We start from the raw sequence: 23,872 nt of genomic DNA, 5'->3' as shown, positions 1-23,872 counted from the left end.
AATGGGCTAATTAAACAGAGACACAATCCAGAAACGAAAGTCGATAAACAGAAACAGGTCAAAAAACTACGGGTCAGAACAAGACAGAAGGAATAAGCTAAAATTGATGGTCGGGGATGAAACAGGTCAAAACAGGTATCAATCAGAAAATGCTGGAGACAAAATCTGGCAACAAAACTGCACAAGCAGAGGGGTTTTTATGCATGGAATGGGAATCAGGTGGGGAAACAATCAGGAAGTGAAACTGGTGAAACAAAAACACTAACAACATAGGCAGAATACAGAACATAAAAAACATGAAACCTAACTAAGTTGTTTGAATGGAAGGTGTGTATATCACTTAGCAGCAGTGTAACCTCAGATAAAAAATTAATACATTCAGTTTCAGAAGAACTAGTTCATAGTCAATAATCAAGACAATACACCAATACTTATGTATTTTAAAATTACATTTTTGGTATTTATGTTGGCAGTTTTACCTTGGATGATTATCAAATAGCTACCTTACATCACAGTAACTAGTTTCCAGATTTCCCTTTACGCTGGGTGAGTTAACCCGTTTTAAGTATCGGCAAGCTTGAAAATGACATGAACGGATACAGATTGTTGTGGCTGTGGCTGTGGCTGATGCGGTTAGAAACACAATGGAGCCAGGGGCCGTGGTGGCGCAACAGGCTAAGATGCAACAGACTTGTGGTTGCAGTTCGCTGCAGTTGCACACTGGGGACCGGGGTTCGACTCTTGGTCCTGCCAAAAGCCAAGTTTGGCCAGCTCACGTGGAGCAGCATAATTGGCTCGCTGCTCCAGGGGGAGGGACTTGGCAGGGTTAGTAGATCGCCGCACAAAAAAGCACCTTGGGTGCCTTGGAATCATGGTTACCAGCATGTGGCGAGATGGCTTGAAGAAGGGGTGTCGCTCTCGTAGGGCCGCCGAGGGACGGGGTGTGGACGGTGCATCTAATACTAGCTCTAATTGAATCAGATGGGGTACAATTGGCTACCAAAAAGGGAAAAAATCCGAAAAAAATTATTATATAAAAAAAAAGAAACGCAATGGAGTCAGCCAAGACACTGGACAAATCCCCTTTCAAATTTGGTGATGATATCACAAAAAATTTGCATCCTGCATTGTTTTTTCTGAACTATGTCTAGTCAGTTTTCCAAAAAGGACATTTGGAGACACATAGAAAGGACACATAGAAACGACATGATATTATGGGTCTTATGAGGTGTAAAATACTGCATTTTACCTACTAAATTATATTTTATCTGGAAAAAGTGTTTGCACTTCCCCCCACCTGTCACTCTCCCCCTACCTCTCTTTCAACCTCCCTCTCCTTACATTCTCCTCTGACAGTCACACTTGTTTTGCCACCCACATGTTACAAAATAAGGTACTGTTGTTGCTAAAGCAAATAGGTTACACAGGTGGAAGCGTGAGTTTTAACGCCTTCAAAGAGTATATCCTGTTACCATAGTGATTGAAAATTGCACTGTGAAAAAAGGAATGAATTAAAGAAACCCCACACTTAACCCTTGTGTAGTCTTGACAATCTGTATACTCCCCTTGTCCTAAGGGTAAAAAATTTCAACCTTCACTAAACCTCTAAAATAAAACATCTTAATTGAATTTTAAACCTCAAGTCTATTTTGCATGAAGAAACAACCTGCCACTCATCACAAACTTTGTCATCAAATTTCAAGTTGAAAAAAGATCATTTAGGGGGGTTTTCTCTGCTGTTAAACATAGTGGCGGGTCATTATTGACCCTTAAGACCACACAAGGGACTAAGGTTCCATTGCAAATGTTAAGCAAATTTCTGCAAAAGAAGAAACTGTGAATTTCCACCTCGGCGAATCCAAAAACCTCTTTTTGTGATATTTCCGAGTTTTTAGGAATTTCAGGCGTTTCCACTCACGTTTGAGTACGCGAAAATTCAAAATTCACATAAAAACGGTTGGATGGAAAGCCATGACAGGCAAGGAGCTACAGCCTGCAGTGTCACCTGCCCTCTTTGACTTTCAAAGCCTCAAAACTGAAGTGAAGCGGACCGCGCTTCGAGATCGGCGGGTTAAATGGGCCGCGGGCGATTCCTTTCGCTTTTTTCGAGTCAAAACGTCCACGTTCCTTTAGCCTGAGCCATTGTCTCCTCCAGCGCCACAGGCACCTCAGCAATGTGTCAGTACTAATAATGGCAGAGAAGAGCGGGCTACCAAAACGACTGGGGATCATATGCATGGACACACCCAATTGCCTTTGAGGATTGGTAATTGCAGTCCGAGAGCCGTCTGGAGCAGCTACTGGGAGACGGCTTGCCACGGCTAAGTCGAGGGAGGCTGCGTACCGGCGTCTCAACCTTGAAGGAGGCTTTGGGACAGCAGGAGGAAGACAAAGTACGGCAAGAAATCCAGCGACAGTTCATTTACGGAGAACATCAACCCGAATTGTACGTCATTTCAAAGATAAGTAAATTGAATGCCTCGGCCGTGATGGAAAAAACAACAGGAGGAAAAAAAAAACAAAGGCAGCAATTTTAAACCATCTGCATCCAGCTTTCATTTCTTTGACTGATATCGAAACATAATCCATTTGGATTGCCAACCTGTCATAAGATTTTCTTTACTCCTTTTTGCCTTCAGGACAATTCCAATCGGTCACAAGTTTCACAGTGATTGCCTTGTCTTTGAAGAGGCTTGCTTTGGTAGTCTGAGGCGATCGTAATTATGTTTTTAGTTTTGGTGGTGAATAGAGACATGAGCTGGTTTGTCTTAGTTTAAAAAGTAAATCTGAACAGAGTTTGAACTCCCCTACAATATGTACATAAGAAAACAGCAGATTTTTTTAATATACTGTAAATACAGGGTCAGTGATTAAATAAATCTTAATATGCCTTTCCTGGAAACTAAAACAATGAAATTGTGTGATTTAATATAAATTATAGTTACAATTTTTTATTTTGATTTTGATTTTGATCTACATTAAATATTTCTAACCAAAATCACGAATCATTTTCAACTAAAAATGTTCACATTAAATTAATCATATTAAAAACTCATTATAATATTGGTTAAAATGTACGTAGAAACCAAAGACATTTTCAAATGAAATGTATTAAATCCGTTATCATACAGTATTAACAACAATGTTTTTTTGTGGATGAAATCCCTGTTTGGACATCAAAAAGTAATGAGCAACTGCACTTGGTTAATTCATTTCTCTTATCTAACTGTTGTGTCGAAGAGTAAAGTTCATGGAGAGGTGTGGATGCCAAGAAGCAACATTTGAAATGTGCCCACTGGTGTCAACAGTACTTTATTCAACAGCAAAGACAGAGCACGCACGCATCGCATCTCCTGCATACAAAAAAGCACGAGGCACAGTGTGCGAATAAACACGGAGCCAGTGAATTTGAAACAATCAATCTACTGTACGTGTTCCCCCCCCACCTCTCCCCCCATCCCCTATTCTTCTTGGTCTATCTGCAGCTTGCAGAGGCCAGAGTAGACCGTCTCTGAAAACTTCACTTCAGTATATTGCGCAAAAAAAAACGATTGCTTATCGTGTTACCATGGTAATAGCCAAAGTGACAAATGCCTCTGTTTTATCCCCTGGTGACAGAGGAGTGCAGATGGCACCATAACACACTGTAAACTCGCACTGTCTTCAGAGAAAGTCTTGCCGCTCCCGGCATGGTGAAGAACAGCTCCGTAAATTAGAATCAATGAGGACCGTCGCAGGGATGCCATGTCTGGTGGCACCACAGCCAGCCCATCCATATAAAAGCATGTGCTTTACTGTATACATCAACATCAGCCACTAGTGGCTAAGGTACATGACTGGGACCCAGAAGGTTGGTGGTTTCAAGTCCCTGTGTAGCCATGATAAGATCTGCACAGCTGTTGGGCACTTGAGCGAGGCACTTAACCCCGCATTGCTCCAGAGGGGATTGTCCCCGCTTAGTCTAATCAACTGTAAGTCACTTTGAATAAAAGAGTCAGCACTCTTTAGCGCATCTGGTAGAGAGCAGCTAGCGTGCACTGTGGCTGTTTCACCCATCCCAAATCCCAGCAGGGTCTGCTGTTCCAAGAAGACCTCCATAGAAGTCCTTTTAAAAAGTTGATTTGCCGTACTCAGAATGCTGGCATGCCAATTGCCCTAAAGTACAGAGCATATGCTTTATGGTAAACACATACACAACAAATGATCAGGAAGCTCAAGATGCTTTATGCTCTGTTGTGCACTGAAAAAATCAGTGTCGGGTTGGGGTTTTGCTGTTTAAGCAGCACTGCCAAATCTAGGATCTAAGCGATGTTCTTAGAGCAAGATGTTTTCAAGAACATAAAATGTACCTTGAATTTACTTTGCTGCAAGGTTCCGTTCACCTGCACCTAGAATGGGCACTGCTCCTCTAGAACTGCTTATTGGGATTAAGGGATCAGCCAAAGGGCTGAGCAACGGTTCACGTGCTTGACGCTCACAAAATGGACACCATTTCTATTGACTGATCACGGCTATGCAGGTATGCCCTAATGTATGTGAGTTTATTCATAAATAATTTCCTTTTTCCTTTTTCCTTTACAACTCCCCAAGCCCTGGACCCATCCTTGAATGTACTGCACACACTTTTTTTTTGTTCTGAAATGGTCCGTCATATATCTGAACTGACATGGGGAAGCACTTGGGGTCTGCTGTGCAGGATGAACCATGCAACTATAAACAAAGAGAAATATTACTTAAATCTCTTATGAAATGTATGCCTGTGTGTTAGGATTCAAGTCATGGGACTGGGGTATGTGTGTTAAGATTTAATCCTGATTCATACATATTGTTTAATAAATGAAATGAAAAGGAATTTGAGTCAGCATTTATCCTTCAGCATGAAATTCTGTGAAATTTCAACACAGTTTTTTCAAGAATGTATTCTGCTATTGTTTCTCTTTACAGAATCAATAAAACATTTTGTTTTCCTGACAAAAGACAAAGGTAGTAGTTGTGTTATAAAGCTTTCTTTATCTGCTCTTCTGTTCTTCGATTTTTAACTAGATGTTTGGAAATTTCAGGCTTACATTTTTTTTTCACATGACTTCAGTTTACATGACAATCTTTTTTTGTTTGAACATCTTGGTCATGACCAGTAGTTAAACCATTTTCATTGCCATTTTATTCTCCCACACTGACCATGACCGTGTTCAATGCAAATGTAATTACCACACTTTTTAAATGTAGTCCTCCATTTCAGTGTTTGAGACAAATCAACATAATGTCAAATAAAAGAGTCATGCTTTCTATTTGTCTGCATATAATTTGCATGCCATGGCAACCTGATGTCTGTGACTCATCAACACCAGAATTTGGATATCTTATTTTCATGGTTGTCCTACAAGTGATACTAAAACTCTTTGAATGGAATTAACTCTATGGGAATTGGGGGGTGACTAGGTTCAATCAGTCATAGTAAATTGCAATAAATTACACTGACACAGAATGGAACACATTTGTTGGCTAAATGGCTTTAAGTCATCAAGGGTCCACGGTATCAAACCAGCTTCAAACTATGGTGCTGCTGCTAGATATACAGTAGACACATAATGGGTTGTTTCTTCATAACATACTGTAAGAATCTCACTAGATTTTTGTAGGTTTTCTCATATTTGTATTTATTTATTAACATTTACTTATACAGGGTAAGTTCACAGGGTTGGTAATGAGAGAGGACAGAGGAAAATAGCCGGACTGGTTAAAATTGACAGGAAGGCAACAGTAACTCACATCAGTGGTATGCAGAAGAGCATCTCTGAACATACCTAATTTATCTTTTTGAACCTTGAATTAGATGGACTACAGTAGCAGAAGACCAAATAAATAAGTTTAAAAAATACCTAATAATGTGGTTACTGAATATATATGCTAGCTTTAAGCAATACCCTTCCAGAAACAGTTTCTCATTGTAAATTAAATTAAAGTATAAACAGCTTACAAGTTGTTGCAATTGGTGAGAGCTGTGGTAGTTATATCATTGCAGGGATTAACTGTGGTTACTAATGGACCCTATATAAACTCATTGCCTTATAAAGTCAAGTTTCAGCAAGAGAGGCAATGCTTTTCTTCATCCTATTCTTTTTGTTAAGTTTACAGATCTGTTAATATGGGAGACCAATGAGACAAGACATACAATGTATGACAACTTGGACCTCTCACAGAGAAACCAAGAGAAGACTGGCTGCAGCTTGTCAATTACTGCATGAAATGAGTGAGTTCAGCTGTCCTGGTATAGAGATGGAAGCCGTCTTTGTGTTAGGCATGGTTGTCTTTAACTGACAGAGAGACAGACCTCTCATCTAACTCCAATAAAAAAAAGAATAGTGCAGGTCAGGATGATAGCCATTGGTGTGACATCATGGTATGAAATGTCTTTGGTGCTCTTTTGAAAGGTTCTGAACAGTGGAAAAAAGTAGGTATAAGCATAGAGTTATCTTGCATGGTTCTACCTTGTCTATTGCACCTCACAATATGTACATTGTAGAATCTATTTTACTGATGATATACTGTACCAGAAACTTCCAACACACACATTTTAAACATCAAAAAAGTTCCAAAATATCCCAGAGGTTAAGGTTAGATGCCCATCTTTGTTAACTATTAAAATGGATATACAAAAATTATTAAACACACAAGTAAAAACTAAATAAAACAAAAACAAAAGCCCCAAGTTATCTTTTGTTTCACTCCGTAAAAAATCTGACGCTTGAATGTGGAAGGAAAGAGGTAAAAGGAAGACGAAAACATCGTCTACATCAATTTTCAGGCTACTGTTAATAATTTATGTTGTGTGTTTTTTTATTATTATGATTTATTTATTTTCTTTTTTTCCACCAACCAGTCAGATTTTCAAAGGCTTCTTGGGCTAGAAAGCTGTTTCAAACTTTAGGTTGTATTTTCAAAAGATTTTCATGGGAGAATGTTTTTTATTTCTAACTTGTCTCGTTATTGTTATGTGGGAAGGCAAAGAAATGAAACATTGATGTGAAATAACCCTGACATATTCCTTTCCATCGACCCTATGGAAATCTAAATGAATTGTTACTGACCCTTGAGGCTTGCTAGCTGTCAGCTTGCTTTTAGGTATGAACTGTATTGAAAGGTGTTCATTGATAGAACAGGCCTTTGTGGTCTCTTCTTCATTTTCAATCATCAGCATTGCTGAGGTGCATAAAAAACAAACCTGGATTGTTAAGGTGTTTCACATCTTTTTTCATTCCAATTGAAAATGTGGAGATGAGATTCATCCTCAAAGAGTGATTCAGGTTTTAATGAAATATAGACTATCAGCGCTAATGGAAAATCAACACCTCAATTACTAGAAGAAGTAGCCACCAAATACTTTTCACAATCAATCACCTCAATCTTATTTGTAATGCATGTTGCTTTGAATTGCTTCTAAAAGTTATCACCACCTTATCCCAATAAAATGGAACCGGCCTTCAAGAAGGATATACCACAGAATACATGCATTACCCCAGGGGCCATTCAGGGTGTTTACCTGTAATACACAATGAATGACAAATACAAAGCAATGATTGAACAGAATATTTTCCCTTCGATTAAAATGAAATGAACTTGTATACTATACTGTTTGTAAGTGCATTGGGTTCCGATGTTGTGTGAAATGACACTTTTAATAATGGCTGGTTCTCTTTGGGATGGAGGCAGTGGACATAACCTGACGAGCCAGATTCAGTGTCAAAACCGCGGTGGGGATGTCGACGACAGTGTCTGAGAGCTCCACATACCTCAGAGAGGGACAGACGCAATGGCACCTCAGAGAGACGGGGTAGAACGGACCTGGCGCATGAGGGGGGAACACGTCGCCCCCGACGACAACCCTCTCCTCGTATCTGTCCGCATTTGTTGGACTGAAGGTGGTATAGACGGGTACAAGATGTCAGCAAAATAACTGGGGGTGGGAGGGTCATAAACTTTGTGTCTGTGCGGTTTGGTGACAGGCGGGGTCTGAACACTATAAGCAATGTAGGCCGCAGAATCAATCTAGCCTCATGCCTTGGAGAAATGAAATCAAGCTTTGAGCTTTTTCTTACGTTCGCCGCATTTACGTCAGTAAACACCAAACTCATAATGTTGTTTAAGAAAGTAATAAAAGTAACAGCAACTCAAAGTTAAGGTCAAAATACTTTGAAATGAGATCTGTTGCAGAGTCCATTCTTTAGTCTGTCTAGCCCTGCGTGGTATCATAGAAAATGATTTACTCAAACTTTATTTTATGTTCTATCAATACTGATCATATAATTATTGGACATATTACTTCTGATATCTCAAAAGTAAAGATTCATATTATTTTACTGTATTTGAAATAGGTGTGAATTTTATTCTCCTTTGAAAAATTTAGAACATTGCTTTTATCCTGAAAAGGGTAAACACACTCCTCATCCACCTAGACTATGGATCCAGTGTTACATTTTCAATATTACAAATACATGCTTTTGGAAAACAAAGAGAAAATTAACTTACTTGTTCCATTCAACCTGTTTCATATCCTCCACCCAGCCATATTTTCTACAGTATATATTTTTTACTTCATATAACATTATAGCTGGGAGTGTAGCAGTAGCCTACATGGCTTGGGGTTCCTTAATAAAATAGTAAAAGAGTGAGAAAACAGACCTTTCAGGGCAAATCCAAGCTTCTGAACGAGGCAGTATCTGAGAAATCTATATACTGTAAATGTTATCAGCCATTCAGGTACAACTCTGCAGAAAACAGGCTTTGTCCAACTGTCCAACAAAATAATCATTTTGTTTTGTTTGGACCAAATTGACTTGATTAAAACTTTTAGTGAACGATGAAATATATTTTTGAGAGAGGCATTTCATAACCAGTGTTAATTTGGTTCTTGTTTTGTGTATAGTTTACAGTATTTATGGTTCATCAACTGTATTTGGTTTCTGTCTTCTTGGCTATATCATTTATTTGAATATAATAACATAAAGCTGAAAATGTTCAGCTAATCAGTGCTACTGATTGGCCAGACTACCTTCACACTGGATTCCCAGTTAAAGGGAGGGTGGAATACCAGCAGTTTTCAGTCCTCGGGGGCAGTGAGTTGATGATGCCTGCTATAGGCACAACCACAATATATATGGTAGCACTTGAAAACACAACTTACACACAACCCACCCTCTACTCCCAGCAGGCAATAACTACCCTACAATAGAGTTCCAGATACAGGCTTTGTGGACATGGTCCATCCTTACTCCTTAAAGAGACACAAACGTCACATTGTGCCTTGGCTTCGAAACAGAGGGGCAGTGTGTGGGGCAGGGATGTCAATAAGGTCTGTGCATCACTGTCTCAATGTGTTTTAGTGAGTTATGTGCTCCATCACCAACCTCTTCTCTGCCAATGACAGTTGGCCGTCCCATCAACTGCTCCATCAAGATCAAGACCAAGATCAATACAAGGCAATATAAGGTGTGTTTTAAAGTTATTACGACCACATGAAGAGGGGTGTGCAAGAGTGTTTTGGACATGTTTTAAAGCTCCTGATTGGATGCAATGGGTATGGGCCTCTTGACCTTGTGTTGAGGTCAGATTACATATAAGCAGCTTTCACGTTGCTCTAAATGCTTTGCTGTGAATTTTACACCTATTCATAAAAGATGAATAACATATGGAAAAAAATATTTTCACTGTTGGCTACTGACACCTTATGTTCACAATTAACATGCTGCATTATTGTGGTTTCATTTACATTGAGAATAATTACACTTATACCATGGTCTTGGCGAATTCTTGATTCTGATTGGATGCTAGGTGGTGGCTATTTTCACATAATCCTTTCAACATTTGGCAGGTTGACATAGTCAAGCCTAATCACCATTCTAAATTAATACACTGCCTGCAGTTTTGCCAAGGAGTGACTAAAAGCCAGCAATGCAATATGAGTTAAACAGGGTTTGATTTATTAACCACGACTTTGTCATCCCAATAAAGTTATTTGCATTTAGAAATTGTGAAATGGCATCTGATATGACTGAATGGTTCTGTGAAGTACAGTAACGTTACATCGAGATAGCTAATAGCCATAAGCTCTCTATTGCTAGCTAATGTTACTAGCTACTATGTGAGATGCTGAAATGATAGTTTGTAAATGGACAACTCTCAATTAGCTGTAATCTTTTCCTTTTCACCAGCACAAAATAGAGAAGCTGGCTATGTTGGCAAAATTGTTTTATGTCTGTGTAATGTGTGGCCCAAGACGATTTTGGCTTTTTAAAATGTTGCTATGAAATTGCGAACAAGCAAAAAATGTAAGGTCAACTGGGAATTACAAATATTTTCAGGGTGAACTGGCCAAAAACACCTGTTTATATTTTTATCTTCAGTAAAAGACCATGGCATAAGCAGAATAATCAACTCCGTGGTGGTAGTTACACGGTTCTAACCGAAGCAACCTCCACATTGTGCGTTAAACCATGCAATAACCACCATATTATTCCTTTACATGGAATATCGCCTTCAGCACAAATGGTGACTGATCAACATTCGACATGTACAAAGGTGGGAGAACATACTGTATACACTTGCCATAAGAAGAATATTCAGAACCAGCCGCTTGACCCCTGTAAAATGTTGAAAAACATGGAACCACAGCAGTTCAAAGAAAAAGCCAAATACTAAAACTGACCTTTCATGTCAAACAATTGTTTATTATTTATGGTACAAATAAAGGTGACAGACTTGAAGCTGTTCAGAAATACACAAAGTGCAGCTTTACTGACCATACAGATATTGCTCTAGAGATTAAGTACAGTTTTCAGTCTATAAAATTTAAAGCAACCTGCACAGGTTCATCAGCTTTGGTTTCAAGGTCTTGAGCAGTAGTAAGATTTCATTTTTTTCTTAAACCAGTTTGTGTATGGTTGTGTACATTTGAATGTGTTTCATTAAAAAGTGTTTTTTTATTTAAATAATCAATTCAGGTCACAAAGCATTATATGTCCAGAATAAAGCCCTGATCATGTTAAGAACAATAACAATAACTGCAACAATGGATATACACAAACCGCTCAATTTCCAATTAATTAAACTGGTCACATCACCGAAGTAACAATAAAAATGACCTCAGATGATGACAAAAACTATCAATAAGATCACATTCATGGGAAACATGTTTATACAGTGTTTGAGTGCCAAGATTAATTTATGCTGTGTTCAAGACAGAGATTGAGCAACTGAAAAGAAGGGACAGACAAATGTCTTCCTCTAGTGTGATTTTCTTTTCTTTTTTGTCTTTTTTTTATGACTGTTATAGTTTACAGTTATCATTATCATTCTCACTGAGACAGAGGCTTGAAACAGACACCTCCAGGAGATTGCAAGTGAACAGTGTACCTCACACAGCCTAACAGAAAAACAAACACAAAAACAAAAAATTCAGAAAAAAGAACATCAATTTCATAAGAGAGCTATACAAGTGACCCTGGCAACCATTTCACTAAAGTAAAACAAGTGTCGTACATAATCTCAATTCAGAAACAAGCCCCTCCCCCCCGGATGACAAGGAAATACTACTTACAAACATATACAGAAGTAATTTTTTTTCCTTTCTTTTCTTACTTCTAAACAGGGTGTTTTTATGGCATTGTTCACTGGGGACTAGTACAGTGCTGAGGTAAAATCTTTATGATCCATTTATCTATTCATTAATTTTCTTTAAATAACAGTTTAATATTGCAAGATTGTCAGCGACATTAAGCCATATCTCTGTACAATGTGCATATACCTACGATACATTGAGCTTTGGTCCAGCATTTATAAGACAAACAAAGGCAAAATTATTTTCTTTCTTTTTTTGGTTACAGCTTCGTTGATAAGCCTCTCTACTTGTCCACAATATATTTTCAACCAGATTACCAGTTCTCTTTGATTGAAAAGTGAGGGGAGAGTCAGAGAGACAGAGAGAAGAAAAAGAAGAAGAAAAAGAAGAATTTAAACAGAAAGCAATATATTTCTATCCAGATTTTATTCATCCCAATGAATAAAATCTGTATAAAAGCATGTTTGCCATGACAGTGAAATGTTGTTGAAATGCACATTTCATGGTAGCTATAGGGGGTATTTTACCACAGTCTGACACAGATGTAGAGGGAAAGAATAAATGGAACTGCAATCTACAGCAATTTGACAGAACTTTGAGAGAAATAAACACGCTCCTTTCCCACCGTTTCCCAGTCAATGTGCTTTAATCTTCAAGCAATCGACGAGTAAAACCATCAGTACTGACAGCAATGTTCTGAAGCATCTGCTCATCCTTTTCTGAATCTAACATCACAGTAACAGCTTTGTGAAGAAGTTACTTTGAATTTAATGAACTGAAATTCATTATATTATGAGAAATTGACTCTACCGACTGGATATGATGTATAATAGCAACGCAGAAAACCACAAGTACCATTTGGCAGGAGGATTATGCCTTGGCACTTAATTTATGTTCTATTTTACAGCAGCACTGGATATTTTATGTGTTTGGGCACCCTTTGCTGTTTTGCAATAATTCATCATGTTCTGTGTTAAAGATGGTAGAGCCAGTATTACTTTTCCAGAATACAAAAGTTGGTTCCCATGTAAAATTCTTTGTAATGGTTTCTTGAGCTTAGCTAAAATCAAACATTGTCTAAAATGTTCAAATGCATCTATCTCTAAATCAATAAAAATACACAAAAAACTTCACCTGTCTTCATACTTAAGAAATCTGGAAAAGAGTGAATCATTCTAATACCACACAGGACAATATCTTTAATGCCTATAAAGGTCTGATCCCACAGGAATCACCTGGAGTCAGTCTCTGACAGCCTAGAAATTGGTGTTTAAATTAAGACTAAGATGGTGGCCTGAGGTTCTACTGAGGACTGGCCGCTTCAGGGTGGTGCGGCGTCGAGAGGTGAAATCCTGGCGGGAGAAGGGTGCTAGTAATCACACGTGGAAGCTAGTCTCTCAAAGTCAGTCATGTCAGGGGAAATAGCAGGGGATACAGCAGGCCCAATGAGCTTGGTGAGAAACAAACAAAAAAAGAATTAAGCATTAAGAGTTAATTTGCGTTACAACCTAACACTACCAACACAACACTTGTAAATCGCTTTGGATTAAAAGCGTTTGCCAAATGACTAACATGTAAAATGTAAATGTAGATGTAACTCGCATCTTCAGTAACGATGCAGATAAATAATAAATTGATCAATACATATGCAAATAAATAAATGAATAAATAAATAAATAAATAAATAAATAAATAGAGCTAGTTTTCCCGAATGCAGGTGTATCAACTCTCCTGCAATCTCAACTCTCTCCTGTCTTTGTAGCATATACTGACAAGTGTATGGAGGCCTAAATAAATGTGTTGCATTCCACCGGTACTCATCTGTACGATAGCAGTAGGAAAAGTATTGAAAGATGATTCTGGTCAATTAAAACTAAAGCGGCCTGATTATTCTTTTTGAGATGCCACACTAGAATTACATTGTAGTTTTCATTATTATTTGAATCTGTGTTTGAGTAAAAAAAGTGTCTTAGTTCAATTAAACAATGATGCAACTGCAAAGCATAGAATTGTTACCACACATCCTCTACTATCATACTTATGATACATCTTTACAATGGCTGTGAATGTGCCTAGTGTATTACGCCTATAGCCTATAGCTCAGTTATAACTGCACATTGATACTCTATAATTAGTATACTATATGATCACAGATGTTCTCAGAATGGCTGTGGATTGGTAACATTAGAATACGACTAACTGATGACTACTTAAATTAATTTACAGTACTAAAAAGGAGACATGTTGTTATTTGTTCTGTCTTATACTTTGAAGAGCAAGTAAAATGTATTTTACAGCATGCCTCAACAGGGGTAATGAATAAGGTAGGTTTCAAGAAATTAAATGTTAAAAAAAGTGAAATGTTCACCAGGTGAATGGTCTCAAATCAATGTACAGAAATAAATCATTATAAAAGACAACAGCTTTCTAACAAGAATAAATCACCATATAGTATGATTTGAAGGGATATTTGTATTAATATTGCATCCAGAGTGGTTAAAGTAAGCAAATGGCAATTGCCTTGGAGTAGCAAGCTCACTCAGCTGAATACTCTTGAAAATGAATGCATAAAAAGCTGATATATTAACACAACCTCAAATCCAGTCACTTGAAGAAATTAAAAACCAAACAATGAGATACAACCAAATCATTAGCAAACTGGAACTCCATTAACAAAGGTATGCTGGAAATGCATTTCTTTAGGTACAGCAGGGGCAAAGCAATTTTGCTGAAAAAAACGGCCCACTTTCAGTCAATGTCAAACCAAACTGCTATTGGTCACACAAACAACCCCTTAAGTGCTGTTTACTATGTCATAGATTTTTTATCTGGGTTTTCTAAAAAAAACCTAGCCTCTATTCAAACACAGAAGGGTCAGCCAGTGTTAATTTTGTAAAGCAAAAGCTATCTAAAAAGTTACATTAAAGACAGAATGTGGAACTTCAGAAACTTAAAAGGAAATCTTTGAGGCAGCTTCAACTGCACTTTCAGAACATTTTCTACTCCTGTCGAAACGGAGAGCAAATTTCATTTGACATGATGATGTATTTTTTCTCCTAAAGAAATGTAATTTGGCATTCTGGTGACCTCTCTCTTTTTGTGGTTGAATACAGCATATAAAATACACCTGAATCTCATCAGAGAGCATAAAGGGAAAAAAATGAGTTTAAAGACATAAAAAGGAATAAGCAATAAAAAAATGGCGTGGCGTTTTTTGGCCGAGGTTGAATCTGCACAAGTCCTTGGGCCCAGAAATATATTCTTTGGCTATCAGGCTTTGGCAATAGAACAGCATTGCTCCAGATGAGTTAACACGCTGAAGGACATGCAGAGACAAATCCCCTCTCTAGATTCACCATTGGTTCCCTTGACATTTTGGACCAGGCTCTTGTTTATTATCTTGCTCCAACACATAGACAATCTTATAAAATTAATAAATACCTGTACAATTTTTACAAAGCCATACTGTGACTGAAAATTATCAACATAAAGGAAACTATTGACACGCCATTGCTGACAGGGCAGCAATTTCAATGATGGGTCAGTATATTGATGCAATGTAGGTTTGAATAATAAAACGAGAGAACACCATTGATATTTACATATAAACACAAGCACTAAACTTGTGGTCCAAGTCGAGTGTGACGTGGGACTAAAACATAAAAAAACATTACCCAAGCCCAAACATATTTGATTTCTTTTCCTTTTTTTTGTCAGTACAAATGTAAAAATTTTGAACACATTTACACCTAAAAAAAAGAAATTGTTATCAGGATTTCAATGCAACAAACTTTGGTTAATAGTTACGTTTTTTGTTTTTTGTTTTGTCCTTTATCTCAGGATAATTTCTTGATTATGTCCCGGAATGAAGCATCTAAAAAGAGTAATTTTTTTCGGTCATTCCTCATACCAGGCTTGACAAAACCTTCTTAAAACCACTTGTGAAACACTTTCATGTGATTTCCTTTGTACATTTTCTGAAAAAAATATTTGTCCCATGTTGTTTTTGGTTTTTGTTTGGAGTTCAGTCCGTTAAACAATTGCTTGTAGCAATTACTGACAACATTGGTGAAGCTATATTTGTAGTCTCTTAATTCTTGTCTCAAGTTGTTGTTACAGAAGGAAAAGTATTCAGCAGTGACCATCCTCAAACAGTTCACAGTTTTTAATCAGCTGGGATTCTTCCCGTTCAATTTGCGAATGAGTGTTTGCTTTTTGTTGAGTTTTGGTATTTTCTTTAGGCGTGTTCCTCCATTGAGTCAGTGAGTGGGTCCATTGGGGCGGCCGAGACCATGTCCGGTTTTAACCGCTTTATCGTGTTCTTCAGCGCTTGCCTCTTGTTGCAAAACCAGACGCGGACGACCTCCCGGTCGTAGTTCAGTTTCTCCGCGATTTCCGTCATCTCCTGACCGGAGGGGTGTGTGTTCTTCTCAAAGTGGCTGTTGAGAATCTCCAGCGCTTGGGGGGTGAAAGAGGTCCTCCTCTTGCGCTTTTTAGACGGCTCGCTGCCGATAAACTCGGTCAGGTTCTGCATTCCGGAGCGGTGCCGGGCCTCGGCCTCGGCCATCCATCGCTCAAGAACGGGCTTAATCTTCTGGGCGCTTTTTGGGGTGATGTCCAACTTCTCGAACCTGGCAGGATATAAAAGGCCAGGGTTCAGTTTGGCTGTCAGACTGCTAGCTATAGTGTTCTCTTGGGCTTCCTGTGGTAGAAAAAAGTGGCTTCTCAGGATGGTGTGTCTGGGGGAGAATTGAAAGAGAAGAATCTTACTCGGGTGCCCTGACAGGACAAAGAATTTGTCCTCTCTGCCTTGGCGACTCGGGAGGGGCCTCCTTAAGGTTCTGCCGACTGGATGACGTTTCAGGAGCTTTCGAGCCGTTGCCGAATCCCTGCACTTCCAGCACGAGGAGACTCGTGTCTATCTGCCGACCCACCGATCAACCAGAATGCCATAGTGACAGTGGGCACTTCATTTGGTCAAATTGGACTATGCTATTTTTTCCTTTGCATTATGAAACTGCATAAAGCTTAAAGCTCTAATGATGAGTGAATCCTTCATCCACATAGGCAGGCACATTGCAAGGAGGCCCCTCCATAGACTGGCAGAAAATTTGAAACGGACCAAGGAATAGACAAACAGCTGACTTAATTCATGTTACTCAATGACTGCATAAGCACTGAAATCGTTCAACTTCGGCTCTGTCAGCAACAAAAAATGCATTTCCAGTACAGAAGCAATAACTGATTTAACCATCAAACGAAAGTCAATCAGCATGAAAATCCAACATTTGTTTGTATGAAACCATTATGCATTTAAAACAACAACAACCAGCAAATAAGTTGTCTCATAGGCAGCACACCATGCACTGAAATACACTATAATTCACTACAATATAACACCTTGAATTATTCATGCAAGTACACATTCTATTTCTATACATTTCTCTGATACCACATAATGCGATATTTCTTTGAATGTTTAATGTGAAAATTCCATGCTGAAATCGAGCATATGCTGACCACTTTTTGAAGGCTTAGCATGCTTAATTTGTACATTGTTTACATTTAGCAAAATATTTTCTTTTTGCAATTTGCTGTCATTTTCCCCATTCAGAAGTGAAGGAACAATTATTAAATGACAAAAATTGTATGCCAAAAAGGAATGCCATAATTCCACAAACACACTCCAATATTGTTGAAGGACCCCCTTTAGCTGCTAACTCAACTATTTGAGTTGAGTCATCTAAATCTTTGAATGCAACTTGAATTGTACAGTATTTAATATTGGATTGATTGGTAATTCTGGAAGGTTCCACAAGTGAACAGACATTTGAAGGGCTCATCACCATCAGTTGGCAGCCATCTTAGTAACTGGTTATCGGTCATTTAATTCTTCACGTCTTATTGCATGAATAGTGCATGAAACCATAGCGACCATTCAATTGAATCTCTTGGGAGGACGGAGCAGGGAGGGGGGGTGGTTTCTCTTATGAAGCGCAATAAAGGCCCACCACGGCACAGCACAGTTTCAGCTGCCTGGTCTTTAATGAGGTTTTGGTCGCATGTCAAACTGCAGGGAAGTGCTGCTAGGGGGATGATCCTTTTATTCGCCATAGAACCATCTGTCTCGGGCCTGCAGAGTCTGCCCTAGAGTGGACGTCTTTGATGAAGTCTAACAGGCAGGTGAAGAGACACCTCAGAGCCAAGTCACGGCCCTCTCAGAGCTACCCGAAGTATGAAAGCCATTTTTTTTAAACTGGTGAAGTTGCTTGTTAAACTGAACAGTGGGGGAAGTCGGAGACAAAGTCTAAGCACCCTGCGGGACTTGGAATAAAAAATAAAAAAATGTTATACTAAATAAATAAATAAACCCCGGTATCTAACGGCTATCGGTGCCTTTTGCGGGCGCTGGTAGCTGGGCTACAAGCTGCAGTTTGGGCACCCCTCTCTGACATTATTTATAACCCCCGTCTCGAACGGCGGGGGGAGTACGCTGCCGTTCTGCCGGGAATACGTTAGCAAATATATGAGGCGGAGTGAAAAGACAGGACATTTCATGGATCAACGAGAGCCAAATCCACTTAAATGAACGGAGAGCTGCTCTCCTTGGCTTTTCAGTAACAAGCCCGTCCTGCAAGTCAGTGCCCGGGGGGAAAAATAAGAGAAAAATTTTCCTATCTCCTATGCTTTTAAAAGTACTCCTGCCATTCCATGCATAAACATGTGCTAAGTGTAAGCCAGTGTTGATGGAGTTTAGTTATAACTACTTAACCTTTTAAGCACCGAATGGGCCTTGACAGTTAGTGGTTATCATGCTCTTTGGGTACGACGAGGCCTCATTACCATTAGAATTGAAGAGACAGCCTGGAGGCATTAACTAGACATGAAAGGAACTCGGGCAAAAGCGGACGTGATAAAATATATATGGCTGAATATCTACACTGCGCTAATTTGTCACATAAAATATGTACAGCAGATTCTTAAAAATGGTTTTGTCATGAATGTACAATGTAAAACATTGATGAGATGTGCATGTCTTAGGATGAGTAAGAGGTGTAAGTTCTTACAGTTTAAAATGTGGAACATTTAAAGTGCTCTCGGAATTGACTGGTGTTACTGTGCCGGGTCAAACTTTATCGAGTACAACTAGCTACATCATAAACAGTGTGAACTCACTTCCTCACAGTAAGGCGTCTCCCTACCCTTCCCCAACTCCCTGTAATTTCAAATTGATTACTTAAGCTGTTTATTGTAGTCCTCACAATTGTGTAAACTTGTTTTCATATTACTAGCATTGTGTTTGCTAACACAATTTTATTGATACTTTTGTTTGGTTATTTTAAGCTGCTTATTGTAGTACCTGCAATTATATACTTGTTCTTTACTAGTTTATTACTAGCGCTGTATTTGCCAAGTCGGTGTTATGGCTACTTTCGTTTGTTTGTCTCATCAAATTAATCTACAGTACAAGGTCGAAGTTCTTATCTTTGTGGCCATTCCTCTTTGTAAGTCACTCTGAATAAGAGTGTTTGCCAAATGCCTGTACTGTAATCTAATATAATGCTTAAGCTTTGCTTTTATTTGCTTGAATGTGTGTCTTAGGAGGCTAAATTATACTTTACAATTAAGGGTGACGTATTGTGTAACATTTATGAATCATAGAAATCAGTATGTTCATCATTAGTAAGTAATTCAGGTAATAAACAATGAGGTGCCATGGAATATCTTTGAATCTGTCAAATGAAGTCATTAGGGTGTTGCACATGAACTAATTTTATGTAGTGTGTATTGTGTTTTAATATTTCAAGTTGGGAGTAGAGGTCCAATAAAATAGAAACACATATTTTCAATAACAATATACCCTAAATTGTTGGGAAATTAAATTTACTTTAATAAAAGTTAACTTTAATGTGCTTAAATTTTAATCACAGTTATTAAGTAAAGAATTAAGTAATTTCAGACTTACTAATATATACTAATATATACTAATTGAATTCAAGTCCACTGATTCAAATCAATTGAAAATATAATCAAGATTTCGAGAATGTGCTTAATATAATAAAGGTTGCTTGATTAAAATATGTCTATAATTTCTACATCACTGCATTAATAGGATTTGTCTGCAGTTGAAATTGTACTTCCCTCTAGGGTCTTTCAGCGAACTTATCCCTGGTTATGGGTATGCACTTTGTTGTACGTCGCTCTGGATAAGAGCGTCTGCCAAATGCCAATAATGTAATGTAATGTAATGTAATGCAAACACAGTATCTGTGTGCTTCTGAGACGGTAAAACAAGATTTAATAAATGAGCACACAAGATATCAAAGATGGTACAAGAATTGAGTTCTCTGCATTCCAGTCTATCCAGTCTTTAAAGGTCCATGGCCAGTGTCAACACTGACTATGCAACATCAAAAACAATCTATGTTCGACAAGACAGAGATGGCTGTCTTTGAGAAACGTTAAAGATAATATAACCTCAAAAGACAGGCCATCTGTCACTTTAAACAAGGCAAATAACCTGTTCACTTTTGTAATGGCCTTTAATGTATGTTATAAATATTTAAATTACGCAACATTTTAAATATTTTATGCATGATTTCAGAACATATGTGCTGGCTGGAAGAGCATATCTTCTAAAAAGGAAACTAAACTCCTCCAAGCAATTTCTAATTTTATTCACATGTTGACATTGATTTGATGAAAATTTAAAAAGCGTTTTTTAGCAGCGTGTCGCACAAACAGTCAGGTCATCAGTGAAGCACATGAAACCTACATTAAAATGAATAAATAAATACATAAATAAAATTGCTGACAGTTTATGCATATTTTAGCTGGTGTTGACAGATAGCAGAGAAGGTTAACGTGACAAATAGTAAGGTTATGCAGCTTCTAATGAAATTTGATGAAATAAACACAATGTCAATGTTAATGTTAATACATTGATTAGTGTATCGCAGTATCTTCATCATTTGTGTTTAACTGAGTGTTTGAAGACTACATATTATTTTCCTCAAATTATTCCAAACATGATATGAAACTATATCCATGATGAAAATATCATATTAAACAGCTTAAGATACACAGATTTCTGAATATTATTAGGCTCTAAACAGACTGTAAACTTATATTTCATAAATATTTTTCTATTTTATGTTGGTGAACTGGGTTCACAGAAACAGACAGTTTGACTGATGTTTAACTAGTATTTCACATATCTTTTTAGTTAGACAGGAATTTAGATGAACATGTGTTATGTTATGACTTATGAGGTGAAGTGCATTCCACATATTTAAATTATGAAACTGAATATTTAATATGGTTCTTAGACATTTCTCATTCTTAGAAAGATTTATGTACATTATGGTGTTATAGACATTATTATTTAAAGACAATCCCCTTCAGTCAGTTATTATTTTATTAATTCATTTTTTATTTATATTATTTTTATTTACTTATTTACTTACTTACTTAGTGTGTGAATAGTAAGAGACCACAGTAATTATTAAAATGGCATGCGTGATTCCAATACCTTTTGTAGTAATATCAGTTTATTCTAGTTTAAGGAAAAAGTAATGCAAAATATGTGAAAATGTTGAAACATTATTAATTTGAAATAAATGCTGAATCCAGATGAACTGGATTGTGTATTTGTTTCATCAAACTGTTACGATTGGCTAGAAAGACACATACTGTAATGAAAGAACACCTAAGTGAACAGTCAACCCCCGACAAAGTATAACATAAAAAGTAAAACTAGTAGTCATTTACATACTGAGAATAGAGAAACATGTGGCAGGGCTGCAGTTAGGCCTCCTTACCTGCAGATGGCAGACTGGCTGTAAGCAGGTCCCTCGGTGGCGCTAAGGGCCTGGCCCACCTGAGTTTGCGTCAGGCCCAGGGACAGGCGGCGGATCTTGAAAGCTTTGGCAAATTCGCGGATCTCCTCTAGGTTGACCCCATCCACCTCACTAGGAGCGGTCTGTGGATCTGGGGAGATTCAGAGAAGTTCAGTTAAGTACGACAAAACATTGCCCAGTTTAGGCACTTTCCATTTTGTTCATGTCATAGGGACTTTTTGGCATTTGTAACTATAACTTAATAGTATTCAGTTTAATGAGAGAACATTGTGTTTCAGCTCAGGCTCACTCAGACACTGTACATTGCTAGCATTCCAGTCAGGACTTAACCCTCCTATTATGTTTGGGGACCCCATTCATCTCTTAAAAAACAGTTAACCTTTTTTCATCTTAATACTGTATTTATTTATTTATTTATTTATATTTTTGTGGGATTAAATAGTAAACATGCAATAAACATAATGTTTTCATAAGTCCTGTACCTAATTTGCATGTGTTGTATGGGCTCATTTTGACCCTCTGTAACTGTATAAAATATACAATTTTTATCTCTGATTTCTTTGTGGTTGATTCTGGTGGCACTTTCCCATACAGATGCCAAACTTTCACTTAAGGCTCTAAAATGAGATTTCTCACAGATTTCTCTTATTTATTACAGTTATATTTCATTATTATAATATGTTTGTCAGAGTATGATTTGTGGTAGGGTATAGAAAATGTTTATAGAAAATATTTGTTTGAGAGGTTATGCATCTCAGTTAAAAAACTGTGATGGCATTAATAGTTCAAAAATAAGTATGATAGTCTTTTTTCCAATCTTCAATTTTCATATTCACCACGGTCACATGATATTCTTAGATATATTTAGATATTTAATACAAGTATCATTTTATCTTAATTTTTGTGTTTACTTTTCACTGGAAGGCTTTCTACTTGGGGCTCAGGCTCATAGCCTAACAGATGAATGAACATCTGCAGTAAGGCTAGAAACCAATCCCCTTCCAGACTATATTGAACATTCCTTTTTACCTTTTCGCATTCCAGTAACATTCCAGGCTCGCCAGAAGTAAGTGTAAAAGCAAATAGCTGCAGCACAAAATGGTTTTCTACATCTAACCTTTGGCACAGAAAGCATTAAATTCTTTCACACAAAGGCAGCATTTCACCGAATATAATAATTGTACCACATTAATATCAGCCATTCTTAACATTCCTCACGTATCATTATAAAAAAAATTGATAGCCTGAGAATAAACAGCATGAAAGGGGATCTCAAAGAAGGCCATTTCTAAGTGCACCTTTGAAATGGTTATATGTTAACCCGCATCTCCTTGGGTGAATCGATCCAAAGCAATGCTGGATTTCTTTGTGTGTCATGTGCTATATGAATCATTGGGTCTAAGAATAACAAGAGTCCCTCTGCCAAAAGGAATCCATCACGTAAAACATGAGAATTAAAGTTACAAAGCCATTCTTTGTAGGTGGAAAAAACAGGTCCAATTTAAATTCATGAATGTAGGAACTATAGGGTAGCATTGCTTTGAAACAGTTATTCAATCTGTATGAGACATACAATTTATTTTGTAACTTGACTTTATTTACAGTAGATACCAATTGTTAGATATACAGAATATTATTATTATTATTTATTTTTTTACAATGAAATATTCTTCAAGCATTTTTGATACTTTTTCAAATGTATTCATGGATTTTATCGTATATGGCACAATTAGCTGTTTCTAATCTCTAACAGATACATCAGAAATGTCTGTAGCGTAATTTATGTAATTACACAATTATTTGTGTTAATTAGGACAAGCATGCATGGTACTTAGTCCACCCAAACTGTTGAGCATGTTATTCATTGTGTTACTTTTTGTCTGTAACATATTTTGATGTCAGCAGGAGAATAAGGAGGCACTGAGTTCTATGTCTTTCTAATATATTCACATATTTTTATATTATGCTGTACTCCTGAATATAACCAGGTCTTCTTGAAAACTGTTAGAAGAGAGGTAATAAAAACTCTAGATGCACTCACATTTCATATGGGAATAAAATAGTGTCTGTAAAAAAGTACTAGCACTTGACAACTGATAAATATTTTTTCATATTGAGGGTCACCTGCAATAGTTTTTGTGCAGTCTATAATTGTAGGCATTTTCAAGCTGTTAGCTGGCTATGAACATCATTAATAATTAATTAAAATTAGAAATATATATGTGTGAAGTACTACCTACCAAGAAACTGTGAAATTCCATTATTTCACAATTCTTAATTAATGGCACAACAATGACACATAATACATATGGTCCATATCACAAACTGCATAGGCTACATTGTGAAGTACTGGCCATGCAGACTTTGGTATATAAATACTTCGACTTTGTAAATATTT

At 37.4% G+C, this 23,872-nt stretch overlaps 1 protein-coding gene across 1 annotated transcript in view; it reads right to left on the bottom strand.

The window, feature by feature from the left end:
* Nucleotides 1-15,851: 15,851 nt before the first annotated feature.
* The window catches only part of pou6f2 (POU class 6 homeobox 2), a 138,089-nt gene continuing 130,068 nt past the window's right edge, over nt 15,852-23,872 (bottom strand). The window contains exons 9-10 of the mRNA XM_061238972.1: nt 21,436-21,604; nt 15,852-16,353 (exon numbers count right to left, since the gene is read on the bottom strand). Coding sequence (XP_061094956.1) covers nt 15,852-16,353; nt 21,436-21,604 — 671 coding nt within the window. The remainder of the gene's footprint in view (nt 16,354-21,435; nt 21,605-23,872) is intronic.

The sequence above is a fragment of the Conger conger genome, chromosome 4 (genome assembly GCF_963514075.1).
Source record: "Conger conger chromosome 4, fConCon1.1, whole genome shotgun sequence".
NCBI classification, from domain to species: Eukaryota; Metazoa; Chordata; class Actinopteri; order Anguilliformes; family Congridae; genus Conger; species Conger conger.
The sequence above is the reverse complement of the archived record's forward strand: the minus strand, read 5'-3'. Positions and strand labels throughout refer to the sequence as shown.